This window comes from Microcaecilia unicolor, chromosome 4 (genome assembly GCF_901765095.1).
Source record: "Microcaecilia unicolor chromosome 4, aMicUni1.1, whole genome shotgun sequence".
NCBI lineage: Eukaryota > Metazoa > Chordata > Amphibia > Gymnophiona > Siphonopidae > Microcaecilia > Microcaecilia unicolor.
Genome location: NC_044034.1, coordinates 291,610,006 through 291,631,302, shown reverse-complemented (window position 1 = coordinate 291,631,302; position 21,297 = coordinate 291,610,006). Strand labels below are relative to the sequence as shown.

Sequence of the window (21,297 nt, the reverse complement as noted above, 5' to 3'; positions counted from 1 at the left end):
ACACAGCCACACAAGTTACCCCCCCCCCCCCCACCAAAAAAAAAAAAAAAAAAAAACTAGCCTGGAGTAGAGCTGTGCTGGAAGAATGGAAACCCAAGACCAAGAACCCATTTTACTTCCTTCCAAACTCCACCCATCTCTCCAATAACCTTTCCTTGCTGCTGCCATGCTATTTCTTTGGGTCAATACAGCATAATGAGCCCACTTAGTCCAACACTAAGGTCTCCCATAAGATGTAAGAAGGGAATAATGGTTTTATTTTTTTTTTTTTGGGGGGGGGGGGAGAGAGGAGATGGTGTTACTCGATTCCCCTTTTAAATTTGAGACTCTGTCATAGGTCTCTGCATTTCAGAGCTGCCAAAGAAAAACTATTTTTAAAATATTTTTTTCAGACTATGGCATCAAATACTGGCACAGTCCCCTCCTGCTCCCCCATGATCACCCAGTAAAATATTAATTCTGGTGACTACAGGGCTGGAGGAGAAGAGTAAAATGGAGCTATTGCCTACCTTTGAGCCAGCCCAGCTGGTACAGAAATGTTGCTAAAAACTTTAAAACCATTGCCAAACTTTTATGTCTGTAGTTTTCTTGGTTTTCTGTCTGTCCTCAGATTCTCTTCAGTGTTCCTCCTATGTCATAATTGTTTCTTTCCTCCATGTATATGTTTCTATATGGTTTCTCTCTACAGCTTCTCTCATCTTACTTTCTTTTAGTTTTACTCCCTCTTCCACTTTTTGTTTCTCACCTTCATGTCTCTTTTCTCCACCATGACCTCCCCTTTCCCTCACTCGCTCTTTTCCCAGTCCAACACAGCTACTCTTCATCTGTCTTCCACTTGTCCTCTATGCCTGATCTTGTTCCTTTCTGCCAGCAACTTCCCTCACACAGCCCATGCCCCCTCTGAGTTCCTCTGACCCTCATAGCCTGTTTCTACTCCTTTCCCACAGCTCCATTCTGTCTGTGTCCCTATCACCCAGCCTCTCATCCCTTTACAGCTCTTCTGCCTTTTTCAGCATTTCAGAACAGCATTGTCTGTTTTAACCAGCGACTCCTTTCTATTCCCTACACCCATTCTTGGCTCCTTTCTTCCTCTCCCAGTAATTCTGTCTTTACCTTAACTGCACTTAATTGGCATGACAATTTACCTATCTGAATCTCTGTTCCTTTTGTCAGTGTCTGGTGTACTTGTCTTTTAAGGAGGTTTTATGACAGGAGATGGCATGATGTCAAAAAGTTGAAGCCATCTCCCTATGCAGCTGCCATATTGGTGTACCCCAACCAATCAGCATACGGATGTACACTGAAGAGCCATCAGAACTGTAACCCGAGGTTAAATTTATTATTTTTTTAATCTCTGGGGGGGATGAGGAGATTCCCGGTAGGGGCCGCATGAACTGTGGGGGGGGGGGGGGGGGGGGCTCTTTTTTTTTTTTTTTTTGTATGGGGCAGCTTTAAGAGGCTCATGCCCCAGGACCCCCCTAGTGGTTAAAAAAAAAAAAATCAGGAAACAGGGTATCCTCACTTAAGTAGAACAGCGTAAAAAAAAACGAGCACACAATATAGAAAGTTTGCTATTGTTTTTTTCAATAGCATCTTCGAATGTTTGGGTCACTCAGTATGGTGGCAAGCTCTACCCACTGGCTTCAGCCAACTGAATGGGCCAGATGGCTCATGCTGTCTCCTGTCATAAAACCTCCTTGCTTGCCTTGGCAGCTGCTAGCTACAGCAACTCTCTCCTCCCCTGCAGTCTATTGGCTGACTCCCAACCTCCACCCCCTGCAGTCTATTGGCTGACTCCCAACCTCCACCTGCAGCCTTTCCAACAGGCTGTCGGGGGGGGGGGGTGTTGGGTGGGAGGAGTAACTAGGATATGAAAGCAGTGCACGTCCTTCCTATGTTATCCTGAAGTTCTGCAGCCCCAGCTCTACAAACTCCCAGGGAAAATATCAGGGGTGCTCAAGCACCCACAGAGCTGGCGCCTATGGATGTTGTGAACATCATCTGTCAGGTGTGTCACAATGGAAGAAAGGTTGGGAACCAGTGGTCTAGCAGTATCCCAGGATTCCTAACCTGTGATTTTAAGGGGAGTTCATACTACCTAAATGGTATTTGGAAGTGAGGTACTTGTCGGCTTGTGTTAGGAACCCACAGCAGAGTTTGTTTGCCCGTTCCTGAGTTGCGGTCGGACAAGCAGTCAATTTATGCAAAGCTGTAGGTAGATCTGGTTCAGTGGGTATCAGTAGCTACACATCACTGGTATAGATGTAGAATTTTGTGTCCCATCAACTAAAGCAGCTCAGCTAAAGACTTAAAGTAGATATTAAATGTATGGATCCCTGTGCCTAAGGTGATGTGCTGTTAATAAACAGAACGGATTGTTGTCTGACAAACAGGATTTGAACCATGGAAATTCTGAGCCACCAAAACCTGTTTCTGCTAGCCATGTAAGCATGATTCTCGTCGAAGGCTGCTGAGAAATCCAGCAACACTAGTATTGAGGCAGATCCCCTGTCATGGTTTCTTTTAAGATTATCAAGCAGGGATACAAGTACTGTTTCTGTTCATACCCAGGTCTGAAGCCAGACTGACATGGATCTAGCCAGCTGCTTTCATTCAGCCAATCACTGAATGCAGACTCTCTGTGATCTGTAAGTTTTCCCAGAAAGGGATTTAGAAACTGGTTTTCAAGCTTGTCCTGATAAAAGGGAGCTTTTTGTTGGTAGGGAGCACACCGTGGCCCTTTTTAGTGTCATTGGCAGTGTCCGTTCCATAAGAGGCATTAATTTTAGTGGCCCCTTTCAATGATGCCTCTGCGTGCTTGCAAGCTGTACTATCTTTGCTGGGGAAGGATTAAAGGGCAGAATGTTGGTCATATGTCTTTCAGGATATTTTTTCAAGAGTCTCCTCTGTTAACTGATTGAATGAGTCCCAGCTTGCTATACATGGTGGGGATGTTCTCCTCATTAGCAGATGGGAGGCTCAGTGGATCTGCCTCTAGGCCCTTGAGGAGACCTTTTATTTTTGTTGGTAAAGTATGTAGCAAAATCATTGCAGGTCAGTTGTGATTGGGAAAGCTGGTTCTGTTGTGGAGGTTGCAGTAGACTGTTTACTATTTTGAATAGCTGCTTTGATTAAATTTGCAGCCTGTTTCAGTGCATTAAGAGATTTTTTTGGCTACTTTAAAGGCCTAGTGGTACATTGTAATGTGTTTCCTTCATTTAGGTGAGATTTATGCCATTTTCTTCCAGTTTGTCATCGATGCTTCAGGACTTGTGTTTCTTGGGAGAACCAAGGGTAGTGTTTGTGTGTAGAGAATAGGACTGCCTTTTGTGATGCCTTTTTGTCTAAGGCCATAGCTAAGTGTGCATTTTAGATGTCATCCTGTTCTGATGCCACAGTTAACCTTTTCATCCACATAGGACTAGGACAAAGCCTCCAGAAAACTCAGCAGTCAGATTTCTCATGTCTCGAATTTCCTTACCAACTCTGATAAGAGGCTTCTGTTTCATTAGAAAATGATCTGTCCACGGTAGCGGTGTTTTACATTTCAACACCACTAGCCTTGTGTTCAAAGATGGCAGCCCTTTTGCAGAACTTGGAGACATATTTTCAAAGCATTTACTACTACTACTACTACTACTACTATTTAGCATTTCTATAATAGACATACAAAGTTCCATAGGTTCCTGTGGAACTTTGTAAGTCTAAGTAATTTGAAAATGAGTCTCATATCTAGCATATGACCCTTGTTTCATGGGTTGGAGATTTGATCACCTGTCTAAATCCTAGAGCTACCCTGTATCAAGGGAAGCTGCAGTGTTGGCGTCTGGAGTATCATCAACATGTAGGTTAAAATCTCCCATGGTCCTAGGGAAGCTCAGGGTTACTTCTGACACCAGATCCAGGAGTTCTTGCACAGATGTGTTCTTGCAAGGTGCTTGGTAGAGCACAAGCGTCTAGAGTGTTTCCTTATCTCCAGGCTGGATTAAGAGGCATTCTTACTCACTCTAGAGAGAGCAAGACTGAGTACAGTGTCACGCAAACTTGTGGAACAAAACTATGCATACAGCTGAAATGAAAAACAAAACAAGCTTAAAAACTGCTCAGTATAAAACATAGGAGCAGCACAGCAGTTGAAAAACTCATGTGTGGCAGGTTCTGCAAAGTCCAGCCAGGAGGCTTTTATTACAGTAGTCTGGGTGGGAGGAGATGTTGCTGAGAATGATTCTGGCCTTCCCATCAATGATACCCTGTGAAGGAAGGATCCAGGAAGGGATCATTATGCTGTGGTAATGTCCCTTTCCAAAGGGTAGCACACCATGTAACTGTACTGGTCAAACACTCTAAGACCAACTTGGGTAAAGGTATTGCTACTCCAAAGTAAAAGGATTGGACTTTGTAAATGTAGCATTCAATAGATTTGATTGGAAGTGAGAAATATAAGTATCTACAGATACCCTGGGTCAATGTTAGAGAACCCTGGATTAATGGTTACTCAGTAAATATCCAGATTTTGAATGCAACATTTACAAAGTCTTGTGGGCAGAAAAAACATAGGGGGTATTTATTGCACGCATGGAGATGTAGTTCCGATTTTCGTAAGTTGTCTGTGCAGGCAGTAGGGTAAAACCAGGACTGGGCAACCCTTGGGCCAAAGGGGAAAGCAATTTCTACCACTTTTTAGAGAAGGAGATTATAGAGTGGAGAATTTATAGAACAATTTGATCAATGAGTTAAGACACTAATAAAACTGGCCAAGTCCCCCCCCCCCTCCCACCACCACCACAAGAAAAGATTGGGATGATGTGAACCTTAAGGAAAAGTGGCAATTACCCTGTTTAAGTTCAGGAAGGAACGCTTTTTAGCTGGTTGCTGTGCTCTGGATTTCCCCATAGAGAGCAGTAAAGCAGTCGGGAGGACTGGATTGTAGACTTCTACCCTTCCAGCCTTACCAGCTGAGTAACAGTGAAACAGCCCCTCTGCTGTCTCACATTTGTTCATGCTTTCCCCTCTCCCTCCTCCAGTAAGTGTGGGACCTACCCTCCTGAGAGCTGCCTCTTCAGCCTTATTGGAAACCTTGGTGCTTTTATGGGTAAGTCCCACTCCTCCCTCCCCTGCTTCTGGTTCTCACTTCTTTGCCTCCTGATAACACCACAGAGTGTGATGGAAGCCTACCATAGAGTGCACTTGTGGTAGGCTTCCCTCACACAGTGTTCTTGATTTGTGGCCTTTTTTGCCATTTGGTCTCCAGTGGCTTTGAGATTCTTGGACATGCTTGGCTTTTTAACTCTCTTCCCTGTGCATTCTGCAATTTATAATACTAATGATTTTCTTTTAGAAAGATCTGACGTGCCTAAAATGTGTGAGATTGGTAATATTAGCAGAGGCCACAATACACTACTACCCCCAACCCAACAACCACTGTCTGCGATGGAGACCACTGAAGTTTTTGTCTTTGTAAAGATTGTCTTGCACACAGCAGTCAGCATGTGTGCGTCCTTGGGTTCAGGGTTACTGGTGCATTCTCACTGGCAAAAAATCAAGGCTTTTTCATGTAAAATCCTTTTTGTGGCTCTCCCACCTCTCAGGATACAAAAAGCCTCGAGTCTTTCCAAAGTTAGGTTGATAGAAGTGCCATAGACCTCAGATCCTCTGTGGCTATCCCAGGCTTTCTTAAATTTGGTTCTGTTTGCCTCCACCTTCACTGGTAGGCTACTCCACCATTCTTTTGTAAAGAGGAAATATAACATTCCCTCTGGAGTTTGTTCCCCCCCCACCCCCAAGAGCCTTATGGTTCTCTCTTTAGATAAAAGCAAATTCTAGAACAATGTTTGCAGTCTCTCCATTATTCCTTTTTCTGAAGTATTTATTTTGATATGTAGCACATCCTTCCAAAATGCTTATGGTAGGTTACAGCAAAATAGCCAACATGTAACATAAGTAAATGCAATCATATATTTCCGCCTCTTCATTCCTTCCTCCCCCCCCCCCCCCCCCCCAAAGTCCCCACAACCCCAGGGTATATGTTTAGGTCCTTTTTAATATCATGGCCTAGAGCTTTTGATACGTGTTGTTCCTCTATCCTGGCCTGGTAATTTGACTTCTGTTAAGTTTTCTTGACTATGCAGAAATAAAATGGAAGAAACCAGCTGTGAGACTTTCTTAACTGGATTAACCTGGTACGTCTGACTCATCTCAAACTATGCCCTCCTTCATCTGGTCATGACTCTGTACCAGTAACATCCAATATAACCTAATTGACAAACAAACTGAATCGGCCACACAAGTGGATGATGTTATCTAGTGCTGAAAGAGTAGGTCTCCAACTCAGATTTAGTTTAAACTTCTGAAAATTTGAAGGTATCCTTATGTATTGCCACTATTATGACAGTACCTCAATGTTTATTTATACACAGCAGATGAGAGATGTAAGTAACTCTTATCCCTGTGCAATTTTTTTTCACTGCATTCTTTTCACTTCAGTGCCTCAAACTTTTTCAGAGCAACTGTTTCCAAACAAAAATAATCTCTGAAATGTTTTAATTTGGTTGCTGCTCATTTCACAAAATCCCAACCTGAGACAGGAACATGGGAACTACCTACTGAACAATGTGTGGCCTCTACCTGGGCCCTTTCCATAATGCAGACAACTGCTACAGTTTCTGACCATATGTCACTAAGGGCCCAAAGGTGCAAGCAGATATACATAGATAAGGAAAAGAAAATCCTCTTCTCAAAGAAGTCAGATGGGCCAATAGAACCAGACCCGGGAGCACCCAGAATTCCATATAGGAGAAGAACCAAGCAAGGCCTGAATCTGATGACCGAGGTAACCTTGAGCTACCCTAGGTTACTGATCATGGGAGATTTAACTTACACATCAAAACTCCAGACACCACTGCTGCCTTTTTGATACGATGCCAGCTCTAGGATTAGCTCAGGTGATCAAATCTCCATCCCATGAAAAGGACCATATGCTGGACTTGTCCTGCAAAGGGGTTGACATCTTTGAACATGAGGCCGGTGACATCAAGATAACACTCCTATCATGGACAGATCATTTTATAATCACATTTTCTATTGAGGACTACCAAAAACAGGAGGGAATGTAGAGACAAGAAAAATCTGACTGCTGATAACTTGCTAGAGGCCTTGTCCTAGACCCATGTGGATGAAAAGTTAAGTATCAGAATAGGTTGTATATCTGGAATGCACACTTAGCAATGGCACTGGAAACCTATCGGCCCCTCTAAAGAAGGTTCTATGCTGTATTCATGAACTTTTCCTGTGGTTCTCCCCATAACTATGGGTTCTTAAGCGTCCGTCGCCAACTTGAAAGAAAATGGCATAAATCTCACCTAGATGAATAAAGGCTCAACCTTATGGTCTGGCGGTGCGGTACATTGCCATGTGTTTTAACAACCAAAAAAAAATATTTCTCTCAACACATTAAACAAACTGCAAATACAACAAAGCAACTATTTAAAATAGTAAGCAGCCTATTGCAAACCCCACACTAACCAGCAATGATTTTTTCACATACTTTGCCATCAGAACCTACAGACAGCCCCATCAAAACTCTCTCACCAGCTAATGAAGAGAATATTTCCCTCTCCCCCAATATGCACAGCCATCTGGGAGTCAATCAACCAGGTCACAGAAGAAGCTCTTGAAAAAATTCTGGAAGGTCTATGGCTGACAACCTGCCCTCTTTACCCTTGCTCAGCAAAGATAGTATAGCAAGCAAGCATCCCTCATTGACGAGACCACAAAAATTAGCTCCTCTTACGGAAGGGCAGCTGCCAACAACAACATTAAAAGAGCTGTGGTGCATCCCCTACTGAAAGAGTTCCTCTGACCAGGACAAGCTTAGAAACTACTCACCGCTCTCTTAACATTCCTGTCTTGGTAAAACTTGACAGTCTGCATTCAACTCAACGATTGGCTAGACCCGCGTCATCCTGGCTTCAGACCTGGGTACGGAACACAGTTCTTGTGTCCTTTCTCAATGATCTGCACAAAAACCATGATGCAGGATCTGCCTCAATACTAATGTTGCTGGATTTCTCAGCAGCCTTTGATACTGTGGATCATAAGATCTTGCTTACGAGGCTGGCAGAAACGGGTATCTGTGGTTCTGTATTTATATGGTTCAAATCCTATTTGTCAGACAACTATCAGTTCTCTTTAACAGCACATCATTACCTTGGGCTGAGTTGTTTTCAGTCAACTGACACAAAATTCTATATCTATGCTGATAATGTGCAACTACTCATTCCCATTGAACCAGATCTACCCACAGCTTTGAATAAACTGACTGCCCGTCTAACTGCATCTCGGGAATGGGCAAAAAAACAAACTCTACCTGAACCCAAGCAAAACGGAGAATCTTTGGGTACCTAACACAAGTGGACAAACACCTGACTTCAAAATACCTTTTGAGAAGTATGAACTCTCCCTAAAATTACAGGTCAGGAATCTTGGGCTACTGCTGGTCCATGCCATGATAACATCACAACTAGATTACTATAATGCTCTGTACACTGGTCAAATCAAAAAGCTTGCATCAGCTCCAACTAATTCATAATGCTACAGCCCGACTGGCGATAGGCTACAAGCAGTGTGGCCACATGGCACCCTTCCTGCAAAAACTACACTGGCTACCAGTACCTTACAGGGCTAAATTTTACTGGGTTTTTTTGTTGTTATTCAAGGCCCTTGAATGAGTTCAAGGTCTCAAAAGTGTGTAGAGGGCTAATGAGGAGCATCATCTGTACCCTAATTAAAAGAAATTGTATGATGTGAAACCCGCCAGTGAACCTTCTCAGGTACATGCTGCAGGAGGGGTGCAGGGAGCAGCCGCGCGGCTGTCGGCGCCGCCGTTTCCCTGCTTCGTCTGCCCCGGAACAGGAAGTAACAGCAGAGGGAGCAGGGAACCAGTGGAGCCGACAGCAGCGTGGCTGCTTCCAGCACCCAGCGTGGCTTAGAGTTGATGCGCGGGGGGTGGGGTGCTGCACCTGGGGGAGGGGGGTGCAGAGCAGCGAAGCGCCGCAGGTAGCAGCCAACCAAGGAACGCCACGTCTCGGGTGTAGCCCCCATACTCCTGGACCTTACTCCTAGGGGGGCTATGTCTAACTTGAGACTACCTCTACTTCAGAAAGCAGGTGAAAGTCTGGGTCTTCTCACAAGTCTTTAATACATATGGTGACTGACTATACACTTACTCCGCTCCTAGACTAGTGTGCTGCTCACCCTGTAACTTAGACCAGTTCCTCATATCTTGTTTAACTATACAAAGATTTTGTCTTGAGTTTAGCCACCCATCTATTTATCTCACTTGACTCTGTATTAACCATCTTGCCCCATCTATATCTGACTTGGCCCCTCAGCTACATAGAAAACATTAACATCAGATCTATGCTATTTGAATGTTTTTATTGCATTGCTTATTAGGTGTTGTGCTGACTTTGTATTATATCTGTTATTTGAATATTCTTCCATGCTGTCTTACTATGGTATTGTTTGCATTGTCCTGGCATATTTCCACATTTACCTATTGTATTCTTTTTTTTAATATTTGGTAATTTTACTATTGTTAACCAAATAAGTTTTATGAACTGGACCTGCTGTACACTGCCTTGGGTGAATCTGTTTGTAAAGGTGGTTAATAAATCCTAATCAATAAATAAAAAGACCTTTAATGTCTATAGCTAAGGACTATAGTGCTGAGAATTGAGTACTGGTACTAATATTAAGCACCAGGAGGGCAGCCTGATGTGAAGAGTTAAGTACTGATCAATGCCACAAGACTTTCAGCTCTATGAAGGATGAGCTGATGGTGACCGTGCCAAGAACATGCATCGTGTCAAACAGCACTAAAAACCCAGATGTGCCTAGCTTATCAATGGAGTACCAACACAATCGTGTTTTGCCGTGATCTGACATTTTATTGTTCAAGAAAGACAATAAGTTGGTTGCAGGCAACTTTTCCACCTATTTTATTTCTTCTGAAGACTGATTCACCAAAATCGCAGTCTAAATCATTTGGTGGTTCTGGTCCAGCACATGATGGTAACCATCTTTGAGGACTCCGTAAAGAAGACAGATTTACTTTTAAGATACCTCGCCATCCAGGAAAATATTTGCTCAATTATGCCTGCAAAAAGAGTTCAGAGTAATGTCCTTACTTTCACTCGTTCACTGTGCTTCAGATGCAGAATAATCACATCAACTTGGAATGCTCTCCAGATGGAGGAAGTTGGGGACCAAAACAGCAACAGAATAGAAAAAGACGTGGGATAAACAGAGAACATAACATAAGCGTTGCCATACTGGGACAGACTGACGGTCCATCAAGCCAAAAGTGGCCAATCCAGGTCAAGATCCCAGAACAGTAAAACAGATTTTATGCTGCTTATTCTAGAATTAAGCAGTGGATTTTTCCAAGTTCATCTTAATAATGGCTTATGGACTTTTATTTTAAACCCTGCTAAGCTACTGCTTTTAACACATTCTCTGGCAATGAATTCCAGAGTTTAATTACATGTTGAGTGAAGAAATATATTCTTTGGTTTGTTTTTAAGTTATTACATAGTAGCTTCATTGCATGCCCCCTAGCCCTAGTATTGTTGGAAAGTGTAATCGAGCAATTCATGTCTACCTGTTCCACGCAGTATTTTAGACCTCTATCATATCTCCCCTCAGCTATCTCTTCTCCAAGCTGAAGAGCCCTAGCTACTTTAGCCTTTTCTCATAGGGAAGTCATCCCATCCCTCCTTTATCATTTCTGTCATCCTTCTCTGTACCTTTTTAAGTTTCGCTATATCTTTTTTTTTTTTTTTTTTTTTTTCCCCCCCCCCCCCCCCCCCCCCAAGATGCAGTGACCTGAATTGCATACACTATTCAAGGTGCGGTTGCATCATGGAGCAATACAAAGGCATTATAACATTCTCGTTTTTGTTTTCCTTTCTTAATTCCTAACATTCTATTTGCTTTCTTAGTTGCCACTGCACACTGAGCAGTGGGTTTCAATGTATTGTCCCCAATGACACCTAGATACTTTTCCTGGAAGGTGACTCCTAATGTGGAACCTTGCATCATGTAGCTATAGTTTGGGCTCCTCTTTCCCACATGCATCACTTTTCACTTGCTCACATTAAACGCTGTCATTTGGATGCCCAGTCTCCTAGTCTTGTAAGGTCCTCTTGCAATTTTTTACAATTCTCTTGCAGTTTAACAACTTTGAATAAGTTTGTGTCATCAGTAAATTTCATTACCTTGATGGCTGGTAGAACCTGGGGCCTCCTTGCCCTTACCTTGGCCCTTAAGTTTCAGAGCCCAAGGTGTGTTCAGGAAATAAAACACAGCACAGTGAATAATTAGCTTAAGCTGGCTTTAGGTGAGGCTCGACACAACTGCAAATCACAGAAGCCTTGTCAGACAAATCTCTGCCCTCTCTTCCAGTAGAGCTGTCATTTTAGACAACAGATTTCATTCTTTGGCATGGTAACATAATTGGCAGCTAACACAATTTTTCTTCCTTCTCTGTCTTCTTACATCAATAGGTACATCATATCTTTTTGCCCCACATCCATTTATCCTTCCTTTTGCTAAGCTATAGAATTTACTACTTTTATGTCTAGTGTTCAAGGCCTAGTGCTAGGACATTTGGTTCAACAGAGACATTCACAGTCTGTACTCCTCAAGGTTGTTAAGTTCCGCTCCAGAGGATCTCTCACAACAACCTCACTAGTTATTCCCAGCTCTAGCTCATTTATAAATATGTTAAAAAGCAGTGGTCTCAGCATACACCCGTGAGGAACCTTCCCCTCCCCCCCCCCCCCCCCCCCCCCCCATCTACCCTTCTCCATTAGAATACTAACCATTTAACCCTACTCTTTGTTTTCTATCTTTTAACCAGTTTTTAGTCCACAGTGGGGCATTACCTCCTATCCCATGACTTTCTAATTTCCTCGGGAGTCTTTCATGAGGTACTTTGCCAAATGCCTTTTGAAAATCTGGATACACAATATTGGCTGGCTCATCTTTATCCACATGTTTATTCACCCCTCCAAAGAAATGTAGTAGACTGGTGAGGCAAGATTTCAGTTGACTAAATCCATGTTGGGTTTGTCTCATTAATCCGTGCCTTATGATTGTGCTCTGTAATTTTGTTCTTTATAATGGTCTTTACTATTTTGCTGGCACTGATGGCAGGCTCACAGGTCAATTTCCCTTTTTAAAAATTGGCATTACATTAGATAACCTCCAATCTACCGATACCATGCTTTATTTTTAAAGATAAATTACATAGGCTTACAGAAGATCCTTATAGCAAGAGGATGGCATCAAATTAATAAGGCATTCCATCAAAAACAAGCTTATAACTTTCACACATTAAAACAAAAGGTACAGAGGGAGGTGGCCTGCTTGGAGCCCTAGCCACCTTTCTGGACAGATTAAATGGGTTATGTTGGTATTTACCATCAGTTACTCATTGGTAGCATCCCATCCTGCTAATACTATTCAGAAGAGTCCCCTGTTAGATGGAAAGTAATTCTTCCCAAGATCAGATGCACCAAGAATTACAGATGAATTGTTGGGATCCTTCCTCCTGATCGCGTGATTCTCTGCTATTGGACATTCTTAGAATAGATAGAAAAGAAATCTCTTTGGTCTGTTCTAAAGTATATAGAGAGGCCATGGCTACTGTAAGACCTCTAAAGAAGGGTCAGGGAGACCCTATATCTGTCCAAAAGTTAGACAAAAAGAAACTTGTATACATATGATGTCCAGCTATCATAAACTGGTGATGCATTGACTATGAAAAAGCAAAGAAATTTCAGATTTCTTCTAGGAGATTTTATAGAAACGCCAAAAGATCGGCCTGCAAATTCCTCAATCTAAACTTCCCCAGCTGTAAAGGAATTAAATACAAACAGTCATATGCTACTACTTTTGCGTATAAAAGCACACAGATCTGGAACGCACTACCCATGGCCCTGAAAAATATGGATAACCAACTTTCGCAAATCTTTGAAGACACACCTCTTCAACAAAGCCTACGAAAGACTTCCTTAATAAACCATTCCTTAAATTCTCACAACACTTTTCTAGCACCTTGCATCTAATTCATCTAATTTCAGCTTATGTATTTAAAATCAAGTAATGACCTTGCATCTTATTCATTTACTTTCAGCTTAAGTATCTAAGACCATGTAATGACTACATCATAACACTCTGTAAGCCACATTGAGCCTGCAAAAAGGTGGGATAATGTGGGGTACAAATGCAATAATAATTAATAATAATAATGCGTGTGTGTCACAGTTCATACTGAAGGGAAAAACAGTTAACATAATCTAGTATATCCACATCTGCCCAGTTCCCACAGTAAAGCCATATATTTTTATTTTTTATCTTTGTTACATTTGTACCCCACGCTTTCCCACTCATGGCAGGCTCAATGCGGCAGGCAATGGAGGGTTAAGTGACTTGCCCAGAGTCACAAGGAGCTGCCTGTGTCAGGAATCGAACTCAGTTCCTCAGGACCAAAGTCCACCACCCTAACCACTAGGCCACTCCTCCACTCCAGACTGTCAGACCATCTCTTTGAAGGAGAGGTATATGAAAAGCCCTCGCTATAGTCAAGATGCTTTGGAAACTGTATCCAGAACATCAACGCCTAGGCTAACCTGGTTGAGATTTTGTGGATGTTCACTAGAAATTAGCAGATGCTCCTTGCACAGGAGAACCTTTCAGGGCACTTCACAAACACATTTAAAAGCACCAATGGCAGAGCCAACTAACCAACAATTTCTCAAGGACAGCAAATGCCACAATTCAATAGGCTGAACCAAAAACTCAGAGAACAAAAATCAGTATTAGGCCAGGTTATGTAATCTGTATCTTTTGAGTGCAGAGCTCAAGGGAAAGGGAAATGGGACTTGATATACCGCCTTTCTGAGGTTTTTGCAACTACATTCAAAGCGGTTTACATATATTCAGGTACTTATTTTGTACCAGGGCCAATGGAGGGTTAAGTGACTTGCATAACCCATAATCAGCAGCATCCTGTCCTGCCTTTTGGGTGGACACCTATTACAATTCTATGAAGAAAGACCCAAGATCATTAAGGACATTTTGAGTACTGAGCATATTTAAACCATGACTCATAAGAATAGCTGTACTAGGTCAGACCAATGGTCCATCCAGCCCAGCATCCTGCTTCCAACAGTGGCCAATCCAGGTCACAAGTACTTGGAAGAAATTCAAATAGTATCAACATTCCATGCTACTAATCCTGAGGCAAGTGGTGGCTTCCCTGTGTCCATCTCAGTAACAGACTATGGACTTTTCCTCCCAGAACTTGTCCAACCCTTTTTGTAAACTTAGATACACTAACCATTGTTGCCATATCCTTCGGCAACGAGTTCTAGAGCTTAACTGTTCTTTGAGTGAAAAAGTATTTCCTCCTCTTTGTTTCTCAGGATCATCTTTCTGCCAATCTGAAGGTGGGACAACAGTAAAACTTCCTTGAACAGGAAGTGCTTTTCCTTAAAATAAGGACAATAGTCACTCTTTCATCTGGAAGTATTTCATCATCCTGAAGAAGTCAAGAGGCCTGCAGCCCATTCTGGATCTTAGGGACCTGAACAAGTGTGTTTTGAAAAAGATTTTAGAATGCATTTCTCTAGTGACTCTTCTCCCTTTTTGGAACATAGGGGACTGGCTGTGCTTACACCCATTTAGGCATTAATCGAAGCCAGTGGTTCCCAAACCTGGTCCTGGAGTTAACCCAGCCAGTCAGGTTTTCAGGATACCCACAATGAATATTCATGAAAGATTTGCATGCACTTCCTCCCCTGTATGCAAAATCTCTCTCATAAATATTAATTATGGATATACTGAAAACCTGACTGGCTGGATGCTTCCAGGACCAGGTTTGGGAACCATTGATCTAAGCCACAGAAAGTTATTTATACTTCAAATAAATGCAACTGGGTGTTGATTTTCAGTAGTTCTTTGGCATATAAAACATGCTTTATAAAATTCTGTTTTGTGGTTTTAATTGTTCTACCTGAAATTGTAGAAAGAACTCTGGAGAAATGTAGTAGATGATGCAAGTTAATCGCATCAGATCTAATTATTTGGTCCACCCATAAAAAAAAATTGGTCACTCCCATGTCTTAAATCTGGTATTTGGATTTTAGATTGAAATACATACCTTTCAAAACCCAAGTACAGGGCAAGTTCCAATTCAGCTAGTACATAAGTATTGCCATACTGGGAAAGACCAAAGATCCATCGAGCCCAGCATCCTGTTTCCAACAGTGGCCAATCCAGGTCACAAATACCTGACAAGATCCCAAAAATGTACTAAACATTTTATACTGCTTATCCCAGAAATAGTGGATTTTCCCCAAGTCCATTTAATAATGGTCTATGGACTTTTCCTTTAGGAAGTCGTCCAAACCTTTTTTAAACTCCACTAAGCTAACCGCCTTTACCACATTCTCTGGCAACGAATTCCAGAGTTTAATTACACGTTGAGTGAAGAAACTTTTTCTCCGATTCGTTTTAAATTTACTACATTGTAGCTTCATCGCATGCCCCCTAGTCCTAGTATTTTTGGAAAGCGTGAACAGAGGCTTCACATCTACCCGTTCAACTCCACTCATTATTTTATAGACCTCAGCTGCCTTTTCTCCAACCTGAAGAGCCCTAGCTGCTTTAGCCTTTCCTCATAGGGCAGTCGTCTCATCCCCTTTATCATTTTTGTCGCCCTTCTCTGCACCTTTTCTAATTCCACTATATCTTTTTTTAGTTTCGGCGACCAGAATTGAACACAATATTCGAGGTGTAGTCGCACCATGGAGCGATACAAAGGCATTATAACGTCTTCATTTTTATTTTCCATTCCTTTCCTAATAATACCCAACATTCTATTTGCTTTCTTAGCCGCAGAAGGTTTCAACATATCATCAACGACGACACCTAGATCCCTTTCTTGGTCCGTGACTCCTAACGTGGAACCTTGCATGACGTAGCTATAATTCGGGTTCCTCTTTCCCACATGCATCACTTTGCAGTTGCTCACATTAAACGTCATCTGCCATTTAGACGCCCAGTCGCGTAAGGTCCGCTTGATTTTTTTTTCACAATCCTCCCACGATTTAACAACTTTGAATAACCTTGTGTCATCAGCAAATTTAATTACCTCACTAGTTGCTCCCATCTCTAGGTCATTTATAAATATGTTAAAAAGCAGCGGTCCCAGCACAGAGCCCTGGGGAACCCCACTAACTACCCTTCTCCATTGAGAATACTGACCATTTAACCCTACTCTCTGTTTTTTCTATCTTTTAACCAGTTTTTAATCCACAATAGAACACTACCTCCTATCCCATGACTCTCCAATTTCCTCTGGAGTCTTTCATGAGGTACTTTGTCAAACGCCTTCTGAAAATCCAGATACACAATATCAACCAGCTCCCCTTTATCCACATGTTTGTTCACCCCTTCAAAGAAATGTAGTAGATCGGTGAGGCAAGATTTCAGTTGACTAAATCCATGTTGGGTTTGTCTCATTAATCCGTGCCTTATGATTGTGCTCTGTAATTTTGTTCTTTATAATGGTCTTTACTATTTTGCTGGCACTGATGGCAGGCTCACAGGTCAATTTCCCTTTTTAAAAATTGGCATTACATTAGATAACCTCCAATCTACCGATACCATGCTTTATTTTTAAAGATAAATTACATAGGCTTACAGAAGATCCTTATAGCAAGAGGATGGCATCAAATTAATAAGGCATTCCATCAAAAACAAGCTTATAACTTTCACACATTAAAACAAAAGGTACAGAGGGAGGTGGCCTGCTTGGAGCCCTAGCCACCTTTCTGGACAGATTAAATGGGTTATGTTGGTATTTACCATCAGTTACTCATTGGTAGCATCCCATCCTGCTAATACTATTCAGAAGAGTCCCCTGTTAGATGGAAAGTAATTCTTCCCAAGATCAGATGCACCAAGAATTACAGATGAATTGTTGGGATCCTTCCTCCTGATCGCGTGATTCTCTGCTATTGGACATTCTTAGAATAGATAGAAAAGAAATCTCTTTGGTCTGTTCTAAAGTATATAGAGAGGCCATGGCTACTGTAAGACCTCTAAAGAAGGGTCAGGGAGACCCTATATCTGTCCAAAAGTTAGACAAAAAGAAACTTGTATACATATGATGTCCAGCTATCATAAACTGGTGATGCATTGACTATGAAAAAGCAAAGAAATTTCAGATTTCTTCTAGGAGATTTTATAGAAACGCCAAAAGATCGGCCTGCAAATTCCTCAATCTAAACTTCCCCAGCTGTAAAGGAATTAAATACAAACAGTCATATGCTACTACTTTTGCGTATAAAAGCACACAGATCTGGAACGCACTACCCATGGCCCTGAAAAATATGGATAACCAACTTTCGCAAATCTTTGAAGACACACCTCTTCAACAAAGCCTACGAAAGACTTCCTTAATAAACCATTCCTTAAATTCTCACAACACTTTTCTAGCACCTTGCATCTAATTCATCTAATTTCAGCTTATGTATTTAAAATCAAGTAATGACCTTGCATCTTATTCATTTACTTTCAGCTTAAGTATCTAAGACCATGTAATGACTACATCATAACACTCTGTAAGCCACATTGAGCCTGCAAAAAGGTGGGATAATGTGGGGTACAAATGCAATAATAATTAATAATAATAATGCGTGTGTGTCACAGTTCATACTGAAGGGAAAAACAGTTAACATAATCTAGTATATCCACATCTGCCCAGTTCCCACAGTAAAGCCATATATTTTTATTTTTTATCTTTGTTACATTTGTACCCCACGCTTTCCCACTCATGGCAGGCTCAATGCGGCAGGCAATGGAGGGTTAAGTGACTTGCCCAGAGTCACAAGGAGCTGCCTGTGTCAGGAATCGAACTCAGTTCCTCAGGACCAAAGTCCACCACCCTAACCACTAGGCCACTCCTCCACTCCAGACTGTCAGACCATCTCTTTGAAGGAGAGGTATATGAAAAGCCCTCGCTATAGTCAAGATGCTTTGGAAACTGTATCCAGAACATCAACGCCTAGGCTAACCTGGTTGAGATTTTGTGGATGTTCACTAGAAATTAGCAGATGCTCCTTGCACAGGAGAACCTTTCAGGGCACTTCACAAACACATTTAAAAGCACCAATGGCAGAGCCAACTAACCAACAATTTCTCAAGGACAGCAAATGCCACAATTCAATAGGCTGAACCAAAAACTCAGAGAACAAAAATCAGTATTAGGCCAGGTTATGTAATCTGTATCTTTTGAGTGCAGAGCTCAAGGGAAAGGGAAATGGGACTTGATATACCGCCTTTCTGAGGTTTTTGCAACTACATTCAAAGCGGTTTACATATATTCAGGTACTTATTTTGTACCAGGGCCAATGGAGGGTTAAGTGACTTGCATAACCCATAATCAGCAGCATCCTGTCCTGCCTTTTGGGTGGACACCTATTACAATTCTATGAAGAAAGACCCAAGATCATTAAGGACATTTTGAGTACTGAGCATATTTAAACCATGACTCATAAGAATAGCTGTACTAGGTCAGACCAATGGTCCATCCAGCCCAGCATCCTGCTTCCAACAGTGGCCAATCCAGGTCACAAGTACTTGGAAGAAATTCAAATAGTATCAACATTCCATGCTACTAATCCTGAGGCAAGTGGTGGCTTCCCTGTGTCCATCTCAGTAACAGACTATGGACTTTTCCTCCCAGAACTTGTCCAACCCTTTTTGTAAACTTAGATACACTAACCATTGTTGCCATATCCTTCGGCAACGAGTTCTAGAGCTTAACTGTTCTTTGAGTGAAAAAGTATTTCCTCCTCTTTGTTTCTCAGGATCATCTTTCTGCCAATCTGAAGGTGGGACAACAGTAAAACTTCCTTGAACAGGAAGTGCTTTTCCTTAAAATAAGGACAATAGTCACTCTTTCATCTGGAAGTATTTCATCATCCTGAAGAAGTCAAGAGGCCTGCAGCCCATTCTGGATCTTAGGGACCTGAACAAGTGTGTTTTGAAAAAGATTTTAGAATGCATTTCTCTAGTGACTCTTCTCCCTTTTTGGAACATAGGGGACTGGCTGTGCTTACACCCATTTAGGCATTAATCGAAGCCAGTGGTTCCCAAACCTGGTCCTGGAGTTAACCCAGCCAGTCAGGTTTTCAGGATACCCACAATGAATATTCATGAAAGATTTGCATGCACTTCCTCCCCTGTATGCAAAATCTCTCTCATAAATATTAATTATGGATATACTGAAAACCTGACTGGCTGGATGCTTCCAGGACCAGGTTTGGGAACCATTGATCTAAGCCACAGAAAGTTATTTATACTTCAAATAAATGCAACTGGGTGTTGATTTTCAGTAGTTCTTTGGCATATAAAACATGCTTTATAAAATTCTGTTTTGTGGTTTTAATTGTTCTACCTGAAATTGTAGAAAGAACTCTGGAGAAATGTAGTAGATGATGCAAGTTAATCGCATCAGATCTAATTATTTGGTCCACCCATAAAAAAAAATTGGTCACTCCCATGTCTTAAATCTGGTATTTGGATTTTAGATTGAAATACATACCTTTCAAAACCCAAGTACAGGGCAAGTTCCAATTCAGCTAGTACATAAGTATTGCCATACTGGGAAAGACCAAAGATCCATCGAGCCCAGCATCCTGTTTCCAACAGTGGCCAATCCAGGTCACAAATACCTGACAAGATCCCAAAAATGTACTAAACATTTTATACTGCTTATCCCAGAAATAGTGGATTTTCCCCAAGTCCATTTAATAATGGTCTATGGACTTTTCCTTTAGGAAGTCGTCCAAACCTTTTTTAAACTCCACTAAGCTAACCGCCTTTACCACATTCTCTGGCAACGAATTCCAGAGTTTAATTACACGTTGAGTGAAGAAACTTTTTCTCCGATTCGTTTTAAATTTACTACATTGTAGCTTCATCGCATGCCCCCTAGTCCTAGTATTTTTGGAAAGCGTGAACAGAGGCTTCACATCTACCCGTTCAACTCCACTCATTATTTTATAGACCTCAGCTGCCTTTTCTCCAACCTGAAGAGCCCTAGCTGCTTTAGCCTTTCCTCATAGGGAAGTCGTCTCATCCCCTTTATCATTTTTGTCGCCCTTCTCTGCACCTTTTCTAATTCCACTATATCTTTTTTTAGTTTCGGCGACCAGAATTGAACACAATATTCGAGGTGTAGTCGCACCATGGAGCGATACAAAGGCATTATAACGTCTTCATTTTTATTTTCCATTCCTTTCCTAATAATACCCAACATTCTATTTGCTTTCTTAGCCGCAGAAGGTTTCAACATATCATCAACGACGACACCTAGATCCCTTTCTTGGTCCGTGACTCCTAACGTGGAACCTTGCATGACGTAGCTATAATTCGGGTTCCTCTTTCCCACATGCATCACTTTGCAGTTGCTCACATTAAACGTCATCTGCCATTTAGACGCCCAGTCGCGTAAGGTCCGCTTGATTTTTTTTTCACAATCCTCCCACGATTTAACAACTTTGAATAACCTTGTGTCATCAGCAAATTTAATTACCTCACTAGTTGCTCCCATCTCTAGGTCATTTATAAATATGTTAAAAAGCAGCGGTCCCAGCACAGAGCCCTGGGGAACCCCACTAACTACCCTTCTCCATTGAGAATACTGACCATTTAACCCTACTCTCTGTTTTTTCTATCTTTTAACCAGTTTTTAATCCACAATAGAACACTACCTCCTATCCCATGACTCTCCAATTTCCTCTGGAGTCTTTCATGAGGTACTTTGTCAAACGCCTTCTGAAAATCCAGATACAGCTTACTTCCTGTTCCGGGGCAGAGGGTGGGAGCTGCAGCGAACGAGAGAATTTAGCGAGCGTAGCGAACTGGGAGCAGACAAGGGTGCGCATCGGCGATCCGCCCCGGGTGCCGTCGAGGCTAGGAATGCCACTGCCAGTCTATAGTACAGTAGGTAGATGGTGAGCCCTCTGGGGCAGGAAACTGTTGCACCTGAGGTGACAGAAGATGAGACTTGTCTCCAATCCTATGCATGATTTGAACCCTGGCTTCTGTGAATCTTAACCCACTGCTCTAATCATTGAGCTATTCTTCCACTCCAGTGTGAAAGCACTTTGCCATTGCTTGCCAGTGTATTCCATTAATTTTAATTTGTTTACCTCTGGT

The 21,297-nt window shown here is 41.9% G+C and overlaps 1 protein-coding gene across 3 annotated transcripts in view; it reads left to right on the top strand.

Moving 5' to 3' along the window:
• The window catches only part of TMEM150A (transmembrane protein 150A), a 69,563-nt gene that overhangs the window by 34,848 nt on the left and 13,418 nt on the right, over positions 1-21,297 (top strand). For all 3 annotated transcript variants that reach the window (XM_030201685.1, XM_030201684.1, XM_030201686.1), the window contains exon 6: positions 5,025-5,092. In XM_030201685.1, coding sequence (XP_030057545.1) covers positions 5,025-5,092 — 68 coding nt within the window. The remainder of the gene's footprint in view (positions 1-5,024; positions 5,093-21,297) is intronic.